At 40.0% G+C, this 24,506-nt stretch overlaps 1 protein-coding gene across 1 annotated transcript in view; it reads left to right on the forward strand.

The window, feature by feature from the left end:
* The first annotated feature begins 3,662 nt into the window (after nucleotides 1-3,662).
* The window catches only part of UMPS (uridine monophosphate synthetase), a 31,434-nt gene continuing 10,590 nt past the window's right edge, over nucleotides 3,663-24,506 (forward strand). Inside the window, exons 1-5 of the mRNA XM_021692428.1 lie at nucleotides 3,663-3,847; nucleotides 13,082-13,235; nucleotides 15,282-15,953; nucleotides 17,373-17,548; nucleotides 19,205-19,319. Coding sequence (XP_021548103.1) covers nucleotides 3,692-3,847; nucleotides 13,082-13,235; nucleotides 15,282-15,953; nucleotides 17,373-17,548; nucleotides 19,205-19,319 — 1,273 coding nt within the window. The 5' untranslated portion in view covers nucleotides 3,663-3,691. The remainder of the gene's footprint in view (nucleotides 3,848-13,081; nucleotides 13,236-15,281; nucleotides 15,954-17,372; nucleotides 17,549-19,204; nucleotides 19,320-24,506) is intronic.

Genomic DNA, 24,506 nt, shown 5'->3' on the forward strand with positions numbered 1-24,506 from the left:
CTCTGTAGTAAGGCAAAGTGCAAACTCACCACTCCCTTCTTCAGTTTTGAGGAATGTGGGCTTTATTCCTTTTTCTCCTGTGTAGCATCTCTGTGGAGTCTGGGTTAGGCTAACATAGTATGTGGGCTTCCAATGGATTTATTTACATTATGGCTTTTCTATTTACTATTTAAAGTCTAGGGATCATTTGGAAATTAATAATTAAATCTGGGGTGGGTTTAGAAAAGACAAGGTTTATATATACTCCACTAAGAAAAGGGAAGCTACTCTGTTAATATTTATTTTCTAAAAACTATAAGGATTTCAGTTGTTTCGTTAATTTAAAGGGTTAAAAAGAGCTGAAATTTGTCCATAGCACTAGACATTTTTAATAGGTAATATTATTCATGTGAGAAATCTATACAGAAATAGAACACAGAAATATCATAGGCCATATTGTCAATGAAAGGCATTTCTGCATTTTTCCATATGTGTAGAAGTTAGAGGAGAAGACAAAGCAACTACTCTAAGACAAATTTTCATCTTTAAGGGACATTTATGGAAAGCTTAAAATTAATACTCGTGAAAGCCTGAAATACTCATAGGCTATTGTGTTTTCTTGTCAGCCTGTTTGCTGGGAGATTCTAAAATGTGGTCAGATTTAGTTTTATTCAAATGGTCAGGAGCAACTGTTTCTTCAGATTGCTGAGGGTAGTTGAAAAAAGGGAGAGTGGTGGGGGAATAGTGCAAATAAAATTCCTGGTGTCCCAACTTAAGCAAGCCAATTTGCTAGCCCAGGAGAGCTGGCATTAAGAGTTGCATCAATGCCTGACTTCTATCAGGAAATGAATCCACATCCTGGAGTATTATGGGGACAGTTGTTACCATGATCTCAGAGACTGTGGTTATGAATTTGAAGTTAACAAAACATACATCTTCTCTTACTAACTTAAGCCATATCTGTCATCTCTGTGTCTGATTTTTTGACCCTGGTGCTTTTACTTCTGTTTCTGCCTAACTCCAGCCTGCTCTATGGGGAAGGTGAGTAACACCAGTAGTTAGGACAAATGTGAAGACTGTGAAAAACTAAACATACCCGTCAGAATGAGATCCTAGTCAGAGAACGGTAGTGATCAAAGTGCAAACTGTTGGAGAATATGGATATATGTACATCTGTACATGTATATAGTGTATAATATGTATGTATATGTTATTGCTCATATGCAGAAATCTATCCGGTTGAAGACAGCCCAGGTCGGTCAATTTTTCTACTGGAAAACCATTTAGGGCCATTCAAAACCATTAGGGCTGCTGGGTGGAGTTCGAGTCTACTCATTTGGGAATTGTTTGCTGTCCTTTGAAGTCCACAAAGCCAAATGAACAAAGCCTGAAACACAATAAGGCCATAGCTGAGGCTGTTTACCTAGGGTCAGGAGTATCTTTATGTTTGCATTATTAATAGTTGGTTTGCAAGCTGCACTTGGTTTTGAGTGACCCCCTCCCCACCAAGTTGGAGTGGGCTTCTCTGGCCATTCAGATAAAGGGCCTTATCCATAAGTGGATAGGTTTCCCCATAGGGACCATTACACATATACATATAAGTACATACTTCCATCGGGCTTGTAACAATTGATTTAAAATCACTCCACAGTATTGATAAATAGCTCTATATTTTCAAGGTGCAGAAGAATTCCACAGCCTTAATTATTTCAGTGTCTTGCTGGTCTGCCTTAAGTGTATCTTCTGGGTTTTTGGTTGTCTTATTATTTTTAAATTTTTCTGCAGTTCATTTTGTATGCACACAATGTCGTTTTGTAAAGGTAGTTTGTAAATATTTTATCTGTAAGTCAAAATCACTCATGTGTAATGTTGTAAAGTGATGACCTGCTGTCTTGTTATTATTACTACAGTAAATGTTATAAGTTATGGATGAAACTTCAAAATGTACATCTCACAAGTTATGCATTCCTATAAATATACAATACTAAAGATATTCTTTCTGGTTGTCTTTTTCTTTTCTTTCTAATTAAAACCATTGTTCAAAGGAAAGAGTAATTTTTTTCTCTTCCCTAAATATACGAAGGCCTTTGACAAGTTGAAAATGGCACGTTATTATTACAACACTTTTTGGCCTGCATTTTGGAAAGAAAGCAACAATTTTGTAGCCTGGAGAAGTAGCCTAAGGCATTTCTCTATCCAAAAAGAAAAAAAAGTCAAGTAAGTCTCAGGTGTGTGTTGTTAACTTCATTCTGGTGTTCCAGGTGCCAGCTTTGTTGGAAAATTGTCAGGCCATTTGAGCTGGATCTCACAAATTTATGCATCGTGGTGTGGACTCTTCCGTCTGAATTAGCCTATGCACACATGATAAGGTCTGCGGGTGCCCCTCAAGTGTAAATGAGACTAATTCAGAGTACAATGTCGATTAGCTAGAGTGTTAGAGATTGAAGTGTTTTGACTAGCTTACTTTGCCAATAAGAACAAAAATGTTTTAACATTTGGCTTCTATTTCATCAAAATTTTACTGCATTTATTTGAAATAAGAAACAAGTCTCAAAAACATGGGTTCTTCACACTGGCTGGTCAGCACAATCTCATCAAAGAAAATACATTAAAAATATATAAATACAGGGGTGCCTGGGTGGCTCCGTCGTTAAGCGTCTGCCTTTGGCTCAGGTCATGATCCCAGGATCCTGGGATCGAGCCCCGCATGGCATCGGGCTCCCTGCTCAGCGGGGAGTCTGCTTCTCCCCGTCCCTCTGCTTCTCCCCCTGCTCATGCTCTCTCTCTGTATGTGTCTCGAATGAATAAGTAAAAAAAAAAAAAAATCTTAAAAAATTATATAGAAATACAGAAATCAGAATCAGTTTAATGAGTAACCATCACAAGCCCTAAGGTTTTAAGGGTTATTTCCCTTAAAGTATTGCCTTCTACACATAATGGGGATTTCCCCCACTTTAAGGGATTTATTTGTAAAGACCAAATACGCTTGGATTTTCAGATTGGCTGGCAAAATTATCCTCCTGGATAACCTTGATAGGGAGCAATTCATCCTCCTCTACTCTCCTCCCTCCCTTCCTCATCTGCTGTACACTTAACTACTACCTACCAAGCAGCTGAGCTGACGGGAATAAACACACGTCCTCCTCCAGGACAGACAGTTCCGACAGAAGAGGCAATCAACAATTGCCTGCTAAGCGCTTTATGGTCCCCTGTGCAAGTTGCTCTGACATTGTCATGTGCTAGATGCCATGAAGCTAGTTAAGAATTGAGTAAAGATCCGTCTTCGAGACCTGTCTATTTGGTGAAACCAGGGTCGGGGGAGGAAGGGGTATGAGAGAGGAGGAGTCGTGATAATACTGGCAAATAACTACAGGCGATAATTACGGGGACACTCAGCTATAAAACGGACAGGATTTAAACAATCTCTCTAGAGATGCTCGGCTTTATGACTCGGAGGTCAATCTAGGTATTCGGAGCTTTGAACTCCTGCGACCCGATCTACAGGCAGCAGGCTGAAACATAAAACGCTGCGTCCGGAGCGCTTCCGCCACCAGACGCTCCCCGCTACTTGAAGCACCAGAGTGGTGCCCGGCGAGCTCCGAGGCCGCCGGAAGAGACGGCGGAAGAGGCGGGGCTTCCTCGGGTGACGACATCGGGGCGCCGCCGGCCTGGCGCTTTTTGGAGTTTAGAACGGGAGCGGGAGCGCGTGGAGATGGCAGCCGCAGAAGCAGCTTTGGGGTCATTGGTAACGGGTCTGTACGACGTGCAGGCGTTCAAGTTTGGGAACTTCGTACTGAAGAGCGGGCTCTCTTCCCCTGTTTATATCGATCTGCGTGGCATCGTGTCTCGACCGCGTCTGCTAAGTCAGGTGCCAGCCCGGGAAAGGGAAGGACGGGGCTGGGTGGCCGGAATGGGGACCAGGAGGTTGAGAAGGTGAAGGAGTTAGGCTGTGGGTGAGAGCAAAAGAGCCAAGCAGGCAGCCGTACTAACAAGCTGTAGTCCTAGGGAGTCGATGTAAGAAGCCCAGACGCCAGGAACTGTTAGGCTCTTGAGGACCGTTCATGTAAAATGAACAGACCTTTCTTAAAAAAAAAAAAAGGAAAAGAGTTTTATTCGGGCCCGAGTTAGGACAGCTGCTCGGTACACATATCTTCACAGAGAGCGCTCTAGGGAAGGAACATTTGGTGCAGGGTTATATACGGTATTTTTACGTAGAGTTAGAAATCACCATGATGAAAGGCATTTTAGAAAGTTACACATTTTATCTTACGTATGTAGAAGGCTGTATGACTTTAATCTTAATGGGAACCAGGGATGTTTTTAAATTTTTATGTTTGGAATGTACTTTTTTTTTTTTTTAATGAATCAGTTGTACAGTGTGTGCTTTGGGCAGAAACCAAGCTTTGAGGGTTTGCTTCCCTGGGAGATCAGGAGCAGGGCCCACAAACATGAAAAGTTGAGTTTCCTTTATTTTTATCAGGACCTAGAGAGCAGCCTGCTCGTTGACTTGAGACTGACATGTGCTTTGCTAGAGTAAGGAAGCCCAGTTTGGAGCACACTTGACAGCACAGAAATAGTCCAATGAGTTCTGTGTATTTAACTCTGAGAAAATAAGATGTGGGGGACAAAGGAAAAGGTGGATGGGGGAAGAATTTAGTAGCAGCTTAAATGTTTGGGAGGGCTATTGCTTAGAAAGGGGGATTTGATAGTGCACTTTGTGGCCAGGAGCAAGAATGAAGGCCAGAGGACAAACATTTCATGGAGGCACTTTTTTGGTCAAAATAAGGAAAAAACTTTGTACAAATTAGAGGTTTCTAGTACGTGTGTTTCAATCTGAGTAAATATGAATCACCTGCTAATTTTGTTAAACTGCGTAATCTGATTCGGTAGATCCAAGGCAGGGCCTGAGGTTATGCCTTTCTAACAAGCTGCCAGCCGGAGCTGCTGACCGTACTGAATAGAAGGGTCTGAATGTGCCGTCCAATAGAGTTGCTGCTAGCCGCATATGAATACTGAGCATTATGAATTTTAAAATTGAAATAATCCGGGCACCTGGGTGGCTCAGTTGGTTAGGCCTCTGCCTTCCGCCTTTGGGGTCCTGGGATGGAGCACTGTCATGCCCCCCTTTCTCCGGGGGGTTTGTTTCCCCCCCCCCCCCCCCCCCCCCCCCCCCATCGCTCATGTTCTCTCTCTCTCTCTCTCAAATAAATAAAATCTTTTTATTTATTTTTTTATTTATTTTTTTAAAGATTTTATTTATTTATTTGAGAGAGAGAATGAGAGAGAGAGCATATGAGACGGGGGAGGGTCAGAGAGAGAAGCAGACTCCCTGCCGAGCCAGGAGCCCGATGCGGGACTCGATCCGGAGACTCCAGGATCATGACCTGAGCCGAAGGCAGTCGCTTAACCAACTGAGCCACCCAGGTGCCCCAATAAAATCTTTTTAAAAAGTAAATAAAACTGAAATAATCACATGTGGCTGGTGGGACATTGGACAGTGCAGATAGAGAACATTTCCGTCCTCAGAGGAAGATTTATCAAGAAGACATATGAATTTCCTCCACCACCTAAGGGTTTATTCTCACCCTTTGGGAACCTTACTTTGTGAGGTTATTATAAAAAGGATTGAAGCACTACTTGAAGTGGGTTGGACTATTCTCACCATCCAGGATCATGCTATGGTGCATCTCTTCAGTTGTGAGAAGGTGAATGACTACAGAGAGAAAAATAGGCCTTTTTTTTTTTTTTTTTTTTGACAAGTCAGTTGATAGATGACTATCTATTTTGATACTAGGTCTTGGTGTGTATATGATTTTTGGTAGTTAAGAGTGGAAAACATGGGGTGCTGGGTGGCTCAGTCGTTAAGCGTCTGCCTTCGGCTCCGGTCATGATCCCAGTGTCCTGGGATCGAGTCCCACATCGGCTCCCTGCTCGGCAGGAAGCCTGGTTCTCCCTCTCCCACTGACTGAGCACTGACCTCAGATTTGAGGTGTCCCACTCCCCCTGCTTGTGTTCCCTCTCTCGCTGTGTCTCTCTCTGTCAAATAAATAAAATTAAAAAAAAAAAGAGTTGAAAACATTGAGAGACCTAGCTGAATGGAACTCCTTTTGTATCTGCTTATTTATGCAAACAGGATTTCTCAGTATTTGCACCCCCAAAAAACCCAGTAGAATTTACACTAAACTCTAACTTCCTAGTTGTAAGGAATACTCAGTTTAAGTAGACACATAAACAAATGAGGGGAACTTCATCTCACTAAGAAAAGTATTTTCCAAAATAATCCATTCTTATACTTCTATCAAACTTTGCAAATTGTTTTAATTAATTTCATGCTTGTAACAGTTGTAATGATAACACAAAAGTTTTTAATACTTAGAGATTTATGGTTATGGTAATTAATAGAAATAGAAAATTTACAGTTTTAAATTTGAATTTATATATATTTTACTGTGGAGAAGTATTATAGAGTGATCACTAAAAGTTTTCTAAGTAGGGGGCACCTGGGTGGCTCAGTTGGTTAAGCAACTGCCTTCGGCTCAGGTCATGATCCCGGAGTCCCGGGATTGAGTCTCACATCGGGCTCCCTGCTCAGCGGGGAGTCTGCTTCTCCCTCTAACCCTACCCCGTCTTGCGCTCTCTCTCTCACTCTCTCAAATAAATAAATAAATAAAAATCTTTTAAAAAAATAAGTAAACATTTAAAAAAAATTAAAATAAAAGGTTTCTAAGTATAAACTTAATTGCATTAGAATAAAATTCTGTGCAGTGGGATGAAATATGAGTTCCAAAAATGTCAAATTTTTCCAACTTTCATAGTCCAGCATGTTCATATTTTCTTAAATGGAGATGGTTGGGGCACCTGGGTGGCTCAGTTGGTTAGGCATCTGCCTTGGGCTCAGGTCGTGATGAAGGGGTCCTGGGATTGAGCTCCCTGCTCAGCAGGGAGCCTGCTTCTCCCTCTCCCTCTGATGGTCCCCGTACTGAATAGAAGGGTCTGAATGTGCTGTCCAATAGAGTTGCTGCTAGCCGCATATGAATACTGAGCATTATGAATTTTGTGCTCTCTTGCGCAACTTGTGCTCTCTTGCGCACACACTCTCCCTCTCTCTCTGTTAAATAAATAAAATCTTAAAAAAAATAAATAAAATGGAGGTGGTCAGTATCAAATCACCGTAGCACTTGAATCCCATCATATTCACTCAAAACAGTGACAACAGTTCTAGGAAATATTTTTTAGCACTCTAGAAATTACATCTTTTGCAACTTAAAAAATATTTACAGAATTTTCAAGTCTTTAGACGTATAGGTGCAAAAAATTTTGAAGATCTGGTTCACTAAGCAATTCTTGTTTTTTTAAGATTTTTAAAATTATTTGAGAGAGAGCAAGTGCACACAAGTGGAGGTGGGGGTGGGAGGGGGGCCAGAGGGAGAGGGAGAAGCAAATTCCCCACTGAGCAGAGAGCCCACTGCAGGGCTTGATCCCAGGACCCTGTGATCATGACCTGAGCCGAAGGCAGACGCTTAACCGACTCAGCCACCCAAGCACCCAAGCACCCCTTCACTAAGCAATTCTTAAGTAAGTGCCTTTTTTTTTTTTTTTTTTAAGTAAGGTGGTGTTGGATAAGAGTATGCATTCTAGCATTAAAATGTGGTGGTTTATATGGAAAAGGATATTATAAAATAGTTCTTCACACAATAGGCTCTGTACTTACGAAACTTTTTTTTTTTTTTACATTTTGGTATGCTTCCACTGATTTTTTTTTTTAATTAATATTATTGACTGTAATCCCTATGCTGTATATTACATCTCCATGACTTCTTTATAACTGGAAGTTTGTATCACTTAAACCCCTTCATATATTTCACCCATCCCCCCAACCCCTCCCTGCTCATAACCAGTAATTTGTTCCCTGTGTCAATGAGTGTTTCTGTTTTGTTTGTTCATTTTGTTTTTTACATTCCACATGTAGGTGAAATCATATGGTATTTTTCTTTCTCTGTCTGACATTTCAGTTAGCATAATAAATACCCTCTAGGTCCTTCCATGTTGTCGCAATTGGCAAGATTTCATTCTTTTTTTATGGCTGAGTAATACTCGATTGTGTATATGTACCACATCTTTATGCATCTGTCCATAGGTTGCTTCCATATCTTGTCTTTTGTAAATAATGTTGGGGTACATTTTCTTTTCAAATTGGTGTTTTCATTTTCTTCAGGTAAATACCCAGAAGTGGAGTTACTGGATTGTATAGCATTTCTATTTTTAATTTTTTGAGGAACTTCCATACTGTTTTTCAAAGTGGCTGCCCCAATTCACATTCCTACCAACATTGCACAGGGGCTCCCTTTTTAAACTCTACATCTATCTCTTTCTTTTCTTTTTTTCAGATTTTATTTATTTATTTGACAGAGAGAGAGAACACAAGCAGGGGGAGCTGCAGGCAGAGAGAGAGGGAGAAGGAGACTCCCCGCCGAGCAGGGAGCCCAACACAGGGCTCTGTCGCAGGACCCTGAGATCATGACCTGAGCTGAAGGCAGACGCTTAACCCAGGCTCCCCTTCAACATCTATTTCTTATCTCTTTGATCGTAGCCATTCTGACAGGTGTGAGGTGATAACTCATTGTGATTTGATTTGCATTTCCCTGATGATTAGTGATGTTGAGCATCTTTTCATGTGCCTCTGGGCTGCCTGTATGATCAGTATGTCTTCCTTTGGAAAATGTGTATTTGGGTCCTTTGCCCATTTTTTAATTGGATTGTTTGTTTTGTCAGTATTGTGTTGTACAAGTTCTTTATGTATTTTCAATTTAACCCTTTATTGGATATATCATTTGCAGATATCTTCTTCCATCCATTTTTGTTCTGTTGATTGTTTTATTCCCTATGCAAAAGCTTTTTATTTTGATGTATTGTTTTTCTTCTGTTGCTCTCGCCGGAAGAGAGAGATCAAAGAAACACTGCTAAAACCCCTGTCCCAAGAGTTTACTGCCATTGTTTTCTTTTAGGAGTTTTATGGTTTCAGTTCTTAGGTTGAGGTCTTTAATCCATTTTGAGTTTATGGTGTAAAACGGCCTAGTTTAGTTCTTTTGCCTGTAGCTGTCCAATCTTCCCAGCACCATGTATTGAAGAGACTGTCTTTCCCCATTGTGTATTCTTGCCTCCTTTGTTGTAGATTAATTGATCATATACGAGTGGGTTTATTTCCAGGCTCTCAGTTCCATTGATCTGTGTGTCTGTTTTTGTGCTGGTACTATACTGTTTTGGTTACTTTAGCTCTGTATAATAGTTTGAAGTCTGGGATTGTGATTACTTCTAGCTTTGTTTTTCTTAAGATTTCTCTGGCTATTTGGGGTCTTTTGTGGTTCCATACAAATTTTAGATTATGTGGTCTAGCGCTGTGAAAAATGCTATTGGGATTTTGATAAGGATTGTATTGGATCTGTAGTTCCCTTTGAGGAATATGGACATTTTAGCAAGAATTAATATTGCTAATCCATGAGCATAATGTATCTTTTCATTTACTTGGGTCATCTTCAGCGTCTTTCATCAGTCTTACAGTTTCCAGTACACAGATGTTTTACCTTCTTGGTTAAATTTATTCCTAGCTATTTAATTCCTTTTGATGCTCTTGTAAATGGGATTGTTTTTTTGATTTCTCTTTCTGCTACTTTATCTATGTATAGGAACACCACAGGGGCAACCTGGGTGGCTCAATCAGTTAAGCATCTGCCTTTGGTTGCTCAGGTCATGATCCCAGGACCCTCATCAGGCTCCCTGTTCAGCAGGGGAATCTGCTTCTCCCTCTCCCTCTGCTCGTGCACTCTCACTCTCTCTCACTCTCTCAAATAAATAAAATCTTAAAAAAAAAAACACAAAAAAACACCGCAGATACCTGTATACTGATTTTGTATCCTTCAACTTTACTGAATTTACTTATTAGTTCTAATAGTTTTTTGGTGGAGTCCTTAGGGTTTTTTCCTTTTTAAAAAAATGTTTAATTGAAATATAATTGACATATATTAGTTCCATGTGTACAACGTAGTGATTTGACAATTACATGCATTTTGAAAGGCTCACCACAGTAAGTGTAGTTACCATCTGTCACCATACAAAGTTATTACAATATTATTGACTATATTCTCTATGCTGTACTTTTCTTCCCAGTGACATTTATTTTAAACCCTCAATCCCCTTCAGCTATTTCTCCTGTTCCCCCACCCCACTCTGCTCTGGTAACCACCAGTTCTCTATATTTTTGAGTCTGTTTTCTTTTTTCCTTTTTCTTTCTTTTTTTTTTTTTGGTGGTTTGTCTTTAAATTGAAGTATAGTTGGCACATAGTGTTATATTAGTTTCAGTTTCAAGTGTATAACATAGTGATTGGACAACTCTACTTCCTGCTATGCTCATCACAAGTGTAGCTACCACCTGTCACTATTCCCTTTCAGTACCTTTAATTCCCATGACTTACTCATTCCATAACTGGAAACCTGTACTTCCCACCCCCCTTCATCCATTTTGCCCATCTCCTTGCCTCCCCCTCTGGCAACCACCAGGTCATTCTCTGTATTTGTGGGTCTATTTCTGCTTTTTTTGTTTGTTCTTTTGGTTTTTTTAATTTTTTTTTTTTTTTTTTGATTTTATTTATTTATTTGCGAGAGAGACAATGAGAGACAGAGCGCATGAGAGGGAGGAGGGTCAGAGGGAGAAGCAGACTCCCCGCCAAGCAGGGAGCCCGATGCGGGACTCGATCCTGGGACTCCAGGATCATGACCTGAGCCGAAGGCAGTCGCTCAACCAACTGAGCCACTCAGGTGCCCCTCTTTTGGTTTTTTTAGATTCCACATACAAGTGAAATCATATAGTATTTGTCTTTCTCTTATTTCACTTGGTACCCTCAGAGTCCATCCATGTTGTTGCAAACGGTAAGATCTCATTTTTTATGGCTGTGTAATAGTCCATTGTGTATATATACTACATCCTCTTTATCCATTCATCTGTTGATGGATACATAGCTTGCTTCCATATCTTGGCTATTGTAAATAATGCTGTTGTAAACATAGGGGTGCACATATCTTTTCAAATTAGTGTTTTTGGTTTTTTGGATAAATACCCAGAAATGAAATTGCCAGATCATATGGTAGTTCTATTTTTAATTTTTTGAGGAACATCCATACTGTTTTTCATAGTGGCTACACCAATTAACATTCTTACCACCAGGACACAAGGGTTCCCTTTTCTCCACATTCTTGTTGACACTTGTTATACTTGTCTTTTTTTTTTTTTAAGATTTTATTATTTATTTGAGAGAGAGAGTGAGAGGGACAGCACAAGTTGGGGGAGAGGCAGAGGGAGAAGCAGATTCCCCACTGAGCAGGGAGACCACCGCGGGGCTCCATCCCAGGATCCTGGGATCGTGACCTGAGCCGAAGGCAGACTCTTAGCTGACTGAGCCACCCATGTGCCCCTATTCTTGTCTTTTTGATGATAGCCATTCTAACAAGGGTGAAATGATACCTCATTGTGGTTTTGATTTGCATTTCCCTGATGATTAGTGATGCTGAGCACCTTTTCATATAGGTGTTGGCAATTTGTCTTCTCTGGGAAAATGTCTATTTGGGTCCTCTGCCCATGTTTTAATTGGGTTGATTGTTTTTTGTTACTGAGGTATATGAGTTCTTTATATATTAGCCCCATATCAGATATATGATCTGCAAATATTTTCTCTGTTTATTCATTTTGTTGATGGTTTCTTTTACTGTGCAGAAGCTTTTTAGTTTGATGTAGTCCCACTTATTTATTTTTTTTGTTGCCTTTGGGTTTGGTGTCAAATCCAAAAAATCACTGCCAAGACGTATGTCAAGGAGCTTACCACCTGTGTTTTCTTCTAGGAGTTTCATGGTTTCAGGTCTTACATTCAAGTCTAATCTATTTTGTGTTAATTTTTGTGTATGGTATAAAATAGCAGTCCAGTTTCATTCTTTTGCATGAGACTGTCCAGTTTTCCCAGCACTGTTTCTTGAAGAGATTGTCCTTTTCCCATTCATTGTATGTTCTTGGCTCCTTTGCCATAAATTAATTGACCACATAGGTTTATTTCTGGGCTCTGTTCTCTTCCTTTGATCTGTGTATCTGTTTTTATGCCAATTCCATACTCTTCTGATTACTCTAGCTTTGTAGTAGTCTGAAATCAGGGAGTATGATGCCTTCAGCCTTATCATTAAGGTTGCTTTGGCTGTTCGGGGTCTTTTGGGGTTCCGTACAAATTTTAGGATTGTTCTGTTTCTGTAAAAAAAAAAAGAAAATGCCATTGGAATTTTAATAGGGATTGCATTGTATCTGCTTTGGGTAGTATGGACATTTATAATTCGTAAGCAAGGAATACCAGTGCATTTATTTCTGTCTTCACTTTCTTTCACCAGTGTCTTAAAAGTTTCAGTGTACAGGCCTTTCACTTTGGTAAAATTTATTCCTAGGTATTTTATTCTTTTTGATGCAGATTGAGTAGTATTGTTCTCTTAATTTCTCTTATGAAACTTTTTAAAAAATACTTTGAGAGAGAGACAGAGCATGAGCAGGGGGAGGAAGGAGAAGCAGACTCCCCACTGAGCAGGGAGCCCGACCCAGGGCTCCATCCCAGGACCCTGAGATCATGACCTGAGCCCAAGGCAGACTTAGCTGACTGAGCTACCCAGGTGCCCCGAAACTTTTTAATAAAGACTTCTTTCAGTCAAAATATAGTTAGCAGGTATAAAGAAAGGTTTAAGATAGTCAAATCATAATGGATTACTAAGGGAAGCTGGGAGGACTGGGAGCCATTCTTAGTCTTTGGAGTCAACATCAGAGCCTTCCCCGGCACATCCTGTGTTTGCCCTCAGAGCAGACCCTGAGTCATCTAGACAAGTGGGGTCATTCTTAGGTTTTTATATTTGTAAACTGGGATTTATAGAGAGGATCATTTAACAAAAAAAGGCATACATATTTTCTGATTAAGTTTGAGGCTACCTCCTGTTTGGTTATTACTGTCTTTAGTGTTATGTTAACATGATTTATACACACCATTTAAGAGAATAATATATAGTTTATGTGTTCATTTTCTTACAGGTTGCAGATATTTTATTCCAAACTGCCCAAAATGCAGGAATCCATTTTGACAGTGTGTGTGGAGTACCTTATACAGCTTTACCGTTGGCTACAGTTATCTGTTCAACCAACCAAATTCCAATGCTTATTAGAAGGAAAGAAACAAAGGATTATGGTAAAATAAAAGTATTATAAGCTTTAAGTTATACATAACCTGCTAATGTTAGAATTTTTTCTTCTAGGCACTGATGTTTGTCAAAGTCACCTTGGATATTCTTCATAGGTCCTTTAGAATTGGTTAACTGTTACTGTAAATCACCTTCCTTTCCTTTAGATTCTAGGGGTACAACGTTTTGTATTGACTAAACAATGTAAAAAAGTGCACTTTTTTTGGTATTATATCTGTGAAACCTAACATTTTTAACCAGTCCTTCTCTCAGCAGCAGAATGTTCTAAGAGCACATACTTGCCTGTTATGTTTATAATTTAAACTGCATAAAGAGAAATGCCACATAAAATTCTCTAAATGAAGATATATTTTCATGGGTCCTTCGCAGTAAATTATAAGGGTATGTTTTATACATGTGAGCTTGCTTTTTTTTTTTAATAATTAACTTTTTTTTTTTAAAGATTTTATTTATTTATTTGAGAGAAAGAGAATGAGAGAGAGCAAGCACATGAGAGGGGGGAGGGTCAGAGGGAGAAGCAGACTCTCCACTGAGCAGGGAGCCCGATGCGGGACTCGATCCAGGGACTCCAGGATCATGACCTGAGCCGAAGGCAGTCGCTTAACCAACTGAGCCACCCAGGCGCCCCTACATGTGAGCTTGCTTTAAAAACAAATCAGTCTCAGGGCTCCTGGCTGGCTTAGTCAGAGGAGCATGGGACTCTTGACCTTGGGGTCATGAGTTCAAGCCCCATCTTAGGTGTAGAGATTACTAAAAAAAATAATAAACTTAAAAAATCAATCTAAAAATATTGGAACGGACTTCATATTTGATGACATTAAGGAATTAATGGGGTTTTTTGTTTTATGTTGGTGTGATAATATTTCTGTTAATTTTTTTAATAGAGTCCTTACCTTTTACAAGATGCATTCTAAAAATTTTTTATGATGAAAATCATGACATCTGGAGTTTGCTTCTAAAAATTATGGAGGGAGGGAAGAGGTGGGGATGTAGCTGAAACAAGATTGACCATGAGTTAAGTGGTGAGGTATTTAGGGGGTTTGTTATACTTCTTTGCCTAGTTTTGTTTGAAATTCTACATTTAAAACAAAATATTTTTGCTGCTTGATGGCACAGTGTTTATCGGTATGGACCCTGCCCATAAGGAAACTATTGTTTCTATTATGTTTTTAAAAATATTTCTTAGAATAAGATCAGTAATTGTAAATATATATATAAGTATCATAGTCTTGTGTTCTAGTCTAAGCTGGTTCAGTTCAATTTGCCAGTTCAAGGGGAGGAAAAGAATGGGGAAGGGCAGGAATGGTACCTGTGGTAAAGCTCAAACAGTGGGCAAATTGCTCACCAATTCTTAGGTTTCAACATAAGATAAATTTGATAGTGGAAACTAGAAAACGAATCTCTAGAAAATGAGTCTATAAAGTCTATAGCCTTACTTATTTACGTTTTGTAGATTATCTGCAAGTAGTCTATGGTGGGGGTTGGAGTGGGCAAGTACATTTACTCATTGCATTATATAATCCATAAAGTTGTAGTGATAGATCTAAATGGTTGTTGAATATTTTTTCTCCTGAATTTATTTCTTCAAAAGGCCAGTTGTTTGGTTGATCTTGAGTAATGAACTTGTTTATTGATGGAAAAAAGAATGATTTCATTGATGGTACTGGGTTATTGTTTCATAACTTTCCTTGATCTAGGTTATCTTGCTTTAAGAAACTCCTATTTGAAATTATGATCATGAACACATTAAGTGGTGCTTATTTACCCTATAAAGTAATTTGCTAGTTTTGCTGTAAATATTCTATATATGTAACTGACAATTTTCAGTAGGGGAACACTGAACAAAATGGTAATCATGGCTCATTGAAGATTTATCAGGAATAAAGATAAAGTAGCTCTAAAGTAGATTATCAGAAAATAAGATTCAATCATCCACCTCTTCATAAATACATGCCAAATTTATAATGCCAGATACATCTTGAGTTGGCTGAAATAATATACTTTTAAATTGAAATCAACATAATGTTTTCTAGGTACTAAGCGTCTTGTAGAAGGAGCTATTAATCCGGGAGAAACCTGTTTGATCATTGAAGATGTCGTTACCAGTGGGTCTAGTGTTTTGGAAACTGTTGAGGTTCTTCGGAAGGAGGGACTGAAGGTCACTGATGCCATAGTGCTCCTGGACAGAGAGCAAGGAGGCAAAGACAAGTTGCAGGCCCATGGGATCCATCTTCACTCAGTGTGTACATTGTCCAAAATGCTGGAGATTCTTGAGCAGCAGAAAAAAATTGATGCTGAGATGGTTGAGAGAGTGAAGAGATTTGTTCAGGAGAATGTTTTTGTGGCAGCTAATCATAACGATTTACTCCTTCCTATAAACAAAGCTCCCGGAGAACTCAGCTTTGGTGCACGGGCAGAGCTGCCCAGGATCCACCCAGTTGCATCGAAGCTTCTCAGGCTTATGCAGAAGAAAGAGACCAATCTTTGTCTGTCTGCTGATATTTCAGAGTCCAGAGAGCTGTTGCAGCTAGCAGATGCTTTAGGACCCCTCATCTGCGTCCTTAAGACTCATGTAGATATTTTGAATGATTTTACTCTGGATGTGATGAAGGAGTTAACAGCTCTGGCAAAACGCCACGAGTTCTTAATATTTGAAGACCGGAAATTTGCAGATATAGGAAACACAGTAAAAAAACAGTATGAAGGTAAGCACTATTTAGGAATCTGCAAAAACAGAAATTTAGCTTAAACTGCCTGAAGAACAAAAGGAAATGTTTTGACTCCCATCACTGAAAGTCCAGCCATAGAAGAATCTGTCAAGCATGGTTGGATCTAGGAGCTCAAGCACAAGTCTTTTGGACTTGCCTTCTTGTCATCTGTCAGCTCTGCTTTCTTCTCTCTTGACTTCTTTCTCAGGTGGGCACACTCCTCATGCCTACCCCAAACTAGTCACTCAGGCCTGGGTTTATAGAATAGCTTTATTAGCTTAGTAATATATGCCCTGCCTCTGGTGATGTGAGGTTGTTAACTGTAAATTTTTTGAACTGAGCTCTGGTCGAAGGTAGTTTCCCCAAAGAAAATGGGTGTGCTGATGCCAGAAGAAAGGGATGCACGTGCTAGGCAGACAAAAATGACAGGCGTTGGCCTTGGCAGAACACAGTGAGTTCTGAATATTTGAAAAATGAAAGTTGCAGATATAGGAAACAATGAAATAGAAGTGTAAAGTTGTAACATTTGTTTTGGGCAAAAAAAGATCTATTGGTATACTTTTTTTGTTGTTAAATAGGAACTTAAAATAGAGCGTATATTGGTTTAAAGAAAAACTGCTTAATTTTCTACCCATTCTGTGGACGTTTCTGTCATATTGTATAGGGCAGCTTTTTAAATAACAGGCTAAAACGTTTATTGAAAGGTTAACTCTTAAAGACATCTTATAGATAGCAATTTTTCTTAAATACATGCTTATGCTTAAGCTATTTCTTTAGGATAGATTTGCCTGTGACTTTCTTCCTGTGCTTAAGATGTTCTGCCATCATCACATTGCTTACTTTAGTTTATCAACTGATGTAAGAGTTACACAAACTCTACAGGTTTGTATATAGTTTTCTCAGAAATTGATTAAGGGTATTGCTGTCAGCTTTTAAAGTGACTATAGTTGCCTGTTGAAATTAAGAGACCTCAGGAGCAAGTAGAACCTTTGAGAGATGGTAAAGTTGCTGAGAGATTCCTGCAGAATGAACATTGGTCATCTTCAGAGGAATTTCAGAATGCTGGTATCTTCGGCCTCAAATGCCCTTCTTTACTGGAATCCCATTTCTCTTTGCATGTTTTATTGGTGTCAGAACCTTCAGCCTGCAAGGAAAACCAGTCTTCTCAGTGTTGCTGATAACTAAGTGCAGAAATTGTAAGACTTTTTGCTCATTGTGCTCTTTCAGCTGGCCACCAGATGAACAGATAGTTTTTCGCAGATGGACCCATAGGTCCCCTGGTAATCACTGCAGTTCTCAGAGTGCCTCACTGTTTCATTAGCATGTTACTGTAAGATTACTTCAGACTGTAGTCGGTTGGGCAAAAAGTTAGTGGTTTTTGTTTGAAAACTGACTGTCTTCTTTTCAACTTCCTAGGTGGTGTCTTTAAAATAGCTTCTTGGGCAGATCTGGTCAATGCTCACGTGGTGCCGGGCTCGGGGGTAGTGCGGGGCCTGAGCGAAGTCGGCCTGCCTTTGCAGCGTGGGTGCCTGCTCGTCGCGGAGATGAGTTCTGCCGGCTCCTTGGCTACAGGCAGCTACACTGACGCGGCGGTAGGTGATGGAGGGGCTGGCGTGACAGAAGTTACAGGGCAAGAAAACCATCTTAAATTTGAGATTTATGGAACCCCTCCCCCCAAAAATCAGCTGTTAGGGTGGCAGTAATGCTAGGGGGCTAGAGTTTCCGGATAATAGCATTTTTATATCTCGTAGTGGGCACTTAAGAGATACAAACATTTTTTTTTTTTTTTTAAAGATTTTTTTTTATTTATTTATTAGAGAGAGCGTGAGAGAGAGAGCCCAAGAGGGGGTAGGGTCAGAGGGAGAAGCAGACTCCCTGCTGAGCAGGGAGCCTGACGTGGGACTCGATCTCAGGACTCTGGGATCATGACCTGAGCCGAAGGCAGTCGCTTAACCAACTGAGCCACCCAGGCACCCAAGAGATAGAAACATTGAGATACAGGTATTTGGTCAAATATCTGCCTAGCCTTACCTGGTCTTTAGATAGCTGGAGGTTTTTTGGGTTTGTTTTGTTTTGTTTTCATTTTGCCATGTATTGAAATTGAAGAGCCTCTTCCCAGACGTGCAGTTTCTCAGAATCTCCCAAGTCTCCCAGAGATGCACATTCTTATCACAGCAGCCCAGATTAAGTTTTATCTTCTTCAGTCTCTGCTATTGATTGTAACTGTGTGGGAAAGCTCTAGAGTTCTGACTTAGGGTTTTCTCCATTAACCCTCTGTTATTGAAAGTTCTTATAACACCATATTGTTACTACCCAACACCCACCCCTGCACACCAGAATAAAATGAGATGGATAATTATCTAGTTAAAAAGTTCCTTTACGGATATTTTAAAGACTATTACTTTTAAAAGTAATAGAAATTTTAATAAAATGTTATTTTTTACATGGGAATTCATTTTTATATAACTTCAAATACTGTCTGGAGCTGTGAAGAAATCATATGGCCCTGGGGCCAGGTTTTAAGCCCACCTCTGAATTGACCATAAATGTGATTTCCCAGATCTCCTAGCAGAGAGTCCATGAGTCAGTGCTAATATTTGGCATTCTGGGAGGCTGGGTCTGGCTCGGCTCAAGGACAAGACATGGCTTGTTGGTAGGTGGTAATATTTGGTGACACAAATAGACAGTAGGAGCCTCGTGGAAGAGCCAGATTAGAAAGACCATCTAGAGAAACTTCTATAAATGTGAGGAAATGGTGATCGGTTATTGGTAGATGTTAAAGGAATGCAGTAAAAGGTGAGATTTCTTTAGCCCTTGACAACATAGCTATTTTATATGGTGGGTGTCTGGATATAGAGCAGTACTCTGTGTAGGTAGGCAGGAAGCAGTCAGTTTGGTTTCCTACCATTATTAATGTATTCTAGGATACTCTCCACATACCCTCTTTTGAAGTAGGTGGGTTCCCAAGCATTATTATTTAGCGTCTCAATTTTAGATGCACATAGTATAGGATTTTTTCATGTTTTTAAGGTATGATTAATTGGGAGAAGGGGTTATCTCAGGGTCTTCATGGATCAAGTATGTAGATTCATATCTAAGATTACCTGTTTTAGATGTGTTTCATATCAAATAACAGAAGGCATTTATAAAATAGCAAAAGTTTTTAATTGAGTTGATTTTTTTTACTTGTAGAACTGTTATTCTGTGTAATTACTTTCTTGTAATTTGTCCTTTTACATTCCTTTTAGGTTAGAATGGCGGAGGAGCATCCTGAATTTGTGCTTGGTTTTATTTCTGGCTCCCGAGTAAGCATGAATCCAGAATTTCTTCACTTGACTCCAGGAGTTCAGTTAGAAGCAGGAGGTAAATCTATTTATTGGTGATGGTTTTTCCAAAATGCTTCTTTACCCACAATAAAATTTTGTGTTATTACGAAGTTGCTAAAGAGAAAAACTGTAATGAATGAGCCCTTTGGCCTGCTGATACTGACCTAGATATGCAAAATAGCTTGCAGTCTAATTTGGGTGAAAATTTTAAAAGCTGCTTTTTGTTGAAATATGCCTAGAAACTGATTATTTTAGTTTAGTCTTTCCCAACTAATATTCCAAATATGCTGCCATAAAAGGTATTCTGTGATTAAGGAAGAATGCTCTAGGCTAAACAAAATCCAACATTTGTTTCTTTGTTAGAGGATGCTGCAGAACTGTTGATGTGCTAATGTCTGTTGTAACTCTTGAGTGTGGGGATATATGGTTCTTTCATGTCTCTCAAACTTAACACTTTCACCAGTCTGATAAAAGTAGAGTGGCTAAAAAACAGGACAAATACAGTCTGTAGTAAAGGGAGTAAACTGGGTTATAAAAATAAGCATTTTTATCTGGTAAGCGCTGTGAATTGTGCAAGACTGTTGAATCTCAGATCTGTACCTCCGAAACAAATAATGCAATAAGGTAGCGGGAGGGGAAGAATGAAGCGGGGGAAATCGGAGGGGTAGACAAACCATGAGAGACGATGGACTCTGAAAAACAAACTGAGGGTTCTAGAGGGGAGGGGGGTGGGAGGATGGGTTAGCCTGGTGGTGGGTATTGAGGAGGGGACATTCTGCATGGAGCACTGGGTGTTATGCACAAACAATGAATCAGGGAACACTACATCTAAAACTAATGATGTAATGTATGGGGATTAACATAATAAAAAAAATTAAAAAAAATAAGCATTTTTATATGTCCTATGGGACTCAGTAAAGTGGAAGAAACCATGACTTAGAAACATTTTTCCTGGATTGGTTGCTTATCACACTTATGGTAGTTTATTCTATCCCATTTTCCATCTCTTTCTAAGAAGTTGGAAATTGGAACTTTGAACAGTAGGGTTCTCAGCAAAACTTTAAAAGGAAAACAACTAGCTTGTCACCCCTCAGTGGAATTTGTCAGGTGTTCAGAAGTTACCTGCAGATTTTATACTAGTCATTCTTACGTAAGTCATACCCATCTCTCCATTGCACCATTCATTCCCCAGTCTAGCTTTCCCCTCCAGAGATAATCACATAATTGGTGTGTTATGTATCCTTCCAGACCTTTGGCTTTGCATATACTCACAAATGCACATAGAGTGGGAGCCACATCCAGAGTTACCTTTTTTTTTTTTTTTTTTAAAGATTTTATTTATTTATTTGAAAGAGAATGAGAGAGAGCACATGAGAGGGGTTAGGGTCAGAGGGAGAAGCAGACTCCCTGCTAAGCAGGGAGCCCGATGTGGGATTGATCCAGGGACTCCAGGATCATGACCTGAGCCAAAGGCAATTGCTTAACCAACTGAGCCACCTAGGCGCCCCAGAGTTACCTTTTAACAACTACATAGTGTTTCCTAGTTATAATTGGGCTGTAATATGTTTAACCATTTCCCCTGTTGATACATTTATAAGCAGTGAACATCCTTGTATACATTTTTGCACATGTAGAGTATTTCTGGAATATTCTTCTAGGCTAAAAACTTTTTGAGAATGAGAGCTTTCTGAAGAATGCATATCCTCCAGTACAGTGTTCCTGTGCTTCATAAATGGCCTATAAATACTCATACAAATGTTGGAGGAATGAAAAATATGCTGTATAAGAACAGTTGAAAGGGTTGGTGTTCTGACTGGGACAGTAATACTGAGAACATAATGATTGAAAGTATGAGTTTGGTAAACTTGGTTTTCTTTTTATACCCTGGAATACTAGAACTAGCAGATTCCCATTAGCTCCTTCAAAGTTAATTATTGTAGATAAACAATATAACCACATTTGGGAAGGTACCGCCTGTTTGGGATTTGGTGGCTTAACTGTATAGTTTAAGCAGAAAACATTACAGGAAGTTAATCAGGAAAGGGGCGCCCAGGTGGCTCAGTCGGTTAAGCATCTGACTCTCGATTTCCACTCAGGCTGTGATCTTGAGGTCATGGGATCAAGCCCTGTGTTGCGCTCAGTGGGAGTCTGCTTGGGATTCTCTCTCTCTGCCCCTCCGCCTGCTCGCTCTCTAAAAATATTTTTTATTTTAGAGAGAGCAATGGGCAGAGGGACAAGCAGACTTTGTGCTGAGCACAGAGCCTGACCCAGGGCTTGATCCCATGACCCCGAGATCATGACCTGAGCCAAATGCTTGACTGAGTCACGCAGGCGTCCCAATAAATAAAATCTTCAAAAAAAACAAAGTTAATCAGGAAGAAAACTAACAGGATAATGAAAATTCAGATAAGTTAATGAATGGTGGCTGAACCCCCAGGTTAAAGGGTATTGGGGGTTTTGACATTTTAATTTGCACTAAATGTTTTGAGTCAGGTTTGGATCCCTGGCCCTTCCTTCCATTTAGTAACCATGTATCTTTGGACAGGTCATTTATTTTGGTGTCATTTTCAAGTATAAAATGGGGATGTTAACAGTGTTGACCTCATAGGGTTGTTGAGAAGCTTAGTGAGGTGTGTAATGCACTTCACCCAATGTCTTGACACAGAGTAAGCACTCTGCTTATCAACTGCTAATGTTCATTTTAAGACCCCATAATTTGACTAGATAGGATCTAGGCTTTTAGGAATATTTAAAGCATCATAAGCCATTTAGCAGAAGGATTCAAGAGCAGCAGAATTTTAAAAAGGGAAATGTGGGGCTCTGGCTTAAGAAGGAAGATCCTGAACTCTCCTCCTGAGTCTGCAGCTACGTATGGGATATTTTCTCTGAAAAAACCTAAAGTCTGGCTGAACAAGGACTTTGTTCGGCAAATGAGAAGAAAACCACATCAGAGTGGGTAGGAGAGGCTGGGACACAGTCTCACCATAAAGCTGACTTAGGGGGGAAGTCAAAGCTTGGAGCATCTCCCTAAGGAGTGAAGGGATTGAGCTGCACATCAGGTACTCTCAACTTCTGAAAACCAACAGGGCTTGTATCCACAAGACTAGTGATCTGAGAAATGGCTCTTAAGGGCTCTCCCACATGCACTCACCCACCCTAAGTCCCAGCTCAGAGGTAGCTGATATTGCCCGGACTTTTTAAGTAAAAAGGCTCATTTATTAATAATAAAGTGCTGGCCTAGGGGGCAGGCACCTAATTTCACACATACATTTAAGAGCCTACTGCAGCATTCTTCAGGGACAGAGACTGGTGGGCGCCATCTTTGTGCTCTACCCCTGGCATAGCACAGTACCAGTATCTCCAAAAGGGAGTTTTTACACATAGCTGGTGCCCAGGGGACATCCCTTATTCACTTGGCTTTGAAGGCCAGAGGAGCTTTGTTAACAGTTCCATGAGACCTGGAACATATCAGAGAGATCTTGGCAGGCTACCACTACCAGTCTTTCTATGATTTGCTTGCTTTGGAGCTTCAGACTGAAGGGCAGGCTTCAGGTTTGGCACATACCTGGGACCTGCAGAGCCATTTTCAGGGAACAAAGCTGGTAGACACCATCTTTACACTCCCCCTCGTTACAGCTTGCCAGTATCTCCCAGAGAAGAGGGTAGATGCTTATCTGGAGCCCTGGTTTTTTGCTATTGCCACCGGGGAGACACCTCCAAATAACCTGGCTCTGGTGGCCAGTGGGGCTTATAATTGAGGTCTCACAGAACTATTTATATTTGATGTTAAAAGCTGTCTGAGGGCCTGGCTTCCAATCAGCCTGAATCTAGGTGCTAAGATCCTTCCCTTTGGGATGCTGACAAGTCTTGGCATACTTCCAACTGCTGGAGCCATTGAAAATATAATAGACTTCTTGAACAATCACAATGGTTTGTGAGATGACTGAGAGGGCAGGTTTGAATGACCAAGCTTATCTGCTATGCACAGCCATTTTTTTCAAGACTGCGAGAGGGGGTTTTTTCATCTAATGCATAGAAACCAACAGAGTTGGCAAGCAAAATGAACAAAGGGTTTTATGTTCCAAATTTAAGACACACACAACCTCAGAAAAATTAATGAAATACCTGATAAAGAGTTCAAAGTAATAGTCATAAAGATGCAAAAAACAAAATAGTCATAAAGATGCTCACCATAGGGCGCCTGGGTGGCTCAGTTGGTTAAGCGACTGCCTTCGGCTCAGGTCATGATCCTGGAGTCCCGGGATCGAGTCCCGCATCGGGCTCCCTGCTCGGCGGGGAGTCTCCTTCTCTCTCTGACCCTCCCCCTCTCATGCTCTCTATCTCATTCTCTCTCTCAAATAAATAAATAAAATCTTTAAAAAAAAAAAAAGATGCTCACCATACTCAGAAGAAAAATGGATGAATACAGTGAGAATTTCAACAAAAAGAAAATATAAGAAAATACTAAATAGAAGTCCCAGGGCTAAGGAATACAATAACTAAACTGAAAAATACACAGGCAGGGTTCACTAGCAAACTAGAGAAAACAGAAGGATCAATGAACTTGATGACAAGGTAGGAGAACTCACCCAATCAGAGCAGCAAAATGAAAAAAAGTAAAAAAAAAAAAAAGTGAAGATAGCTTATGGGACAACATTATGTGGACTGACATTCGCATTATAGGGGTCCCAAAATGAGGAAAGAGAAAGGGACAGAAAAATTATTGGAAGTAGTAGTGACTGAAAACTTCCCTAACCTGGAGAAGGAAACACATCCAGATCCAGGCAGCCCAGAAAGTTCCAAATAAGATGAATCCAGAGAGTCCACAGCAAGATACAAAATGTCAGTTGTACTGTATGTTAGCTAGCTGAAATTTAAAAATTTGGAGGAAAAAAATTAAAATGGCAGAAGTTAAAGACAAGGAGAGACTCTTAAAAGCAGCAAGAGCAAAACAACTCCCTTGTATGTATACAAGGGAGCTCCCATAAGACGATCAGATTTTTGCAGCAGACACTGCATGACAGAAGGGAGTGGTGAGATACATTCAGAGTGCTCAAAGAAAAGTCTTCCAACAAAGAACTCTACTCGGGGAGTTTAGAATTGAAAGATAAAAGAGTTTTCTGCAACAGCAACGGCTAAAGGAGGAGTTCATCATCACTAAACCAGCCTTACAAGAAATATTAAAGGGACTTCTTTAAGCTGAAACAAAAGGATGCTAATTAGT

Source organism: Neomonachus schauinslandi, chromosome 1 (assembly GCF_002201575.2).
Source record: "Neomonachus schauinslandi chromosome 1, ASM220157v2, whole genome shotgun sequence".
NCBI classification, from domain to species: Eukaryota; Metazoa; Chordata; class Mammalia; order Carnivora; family Phocidae; genus Neomonachus; species Neomonachus schauinslandi.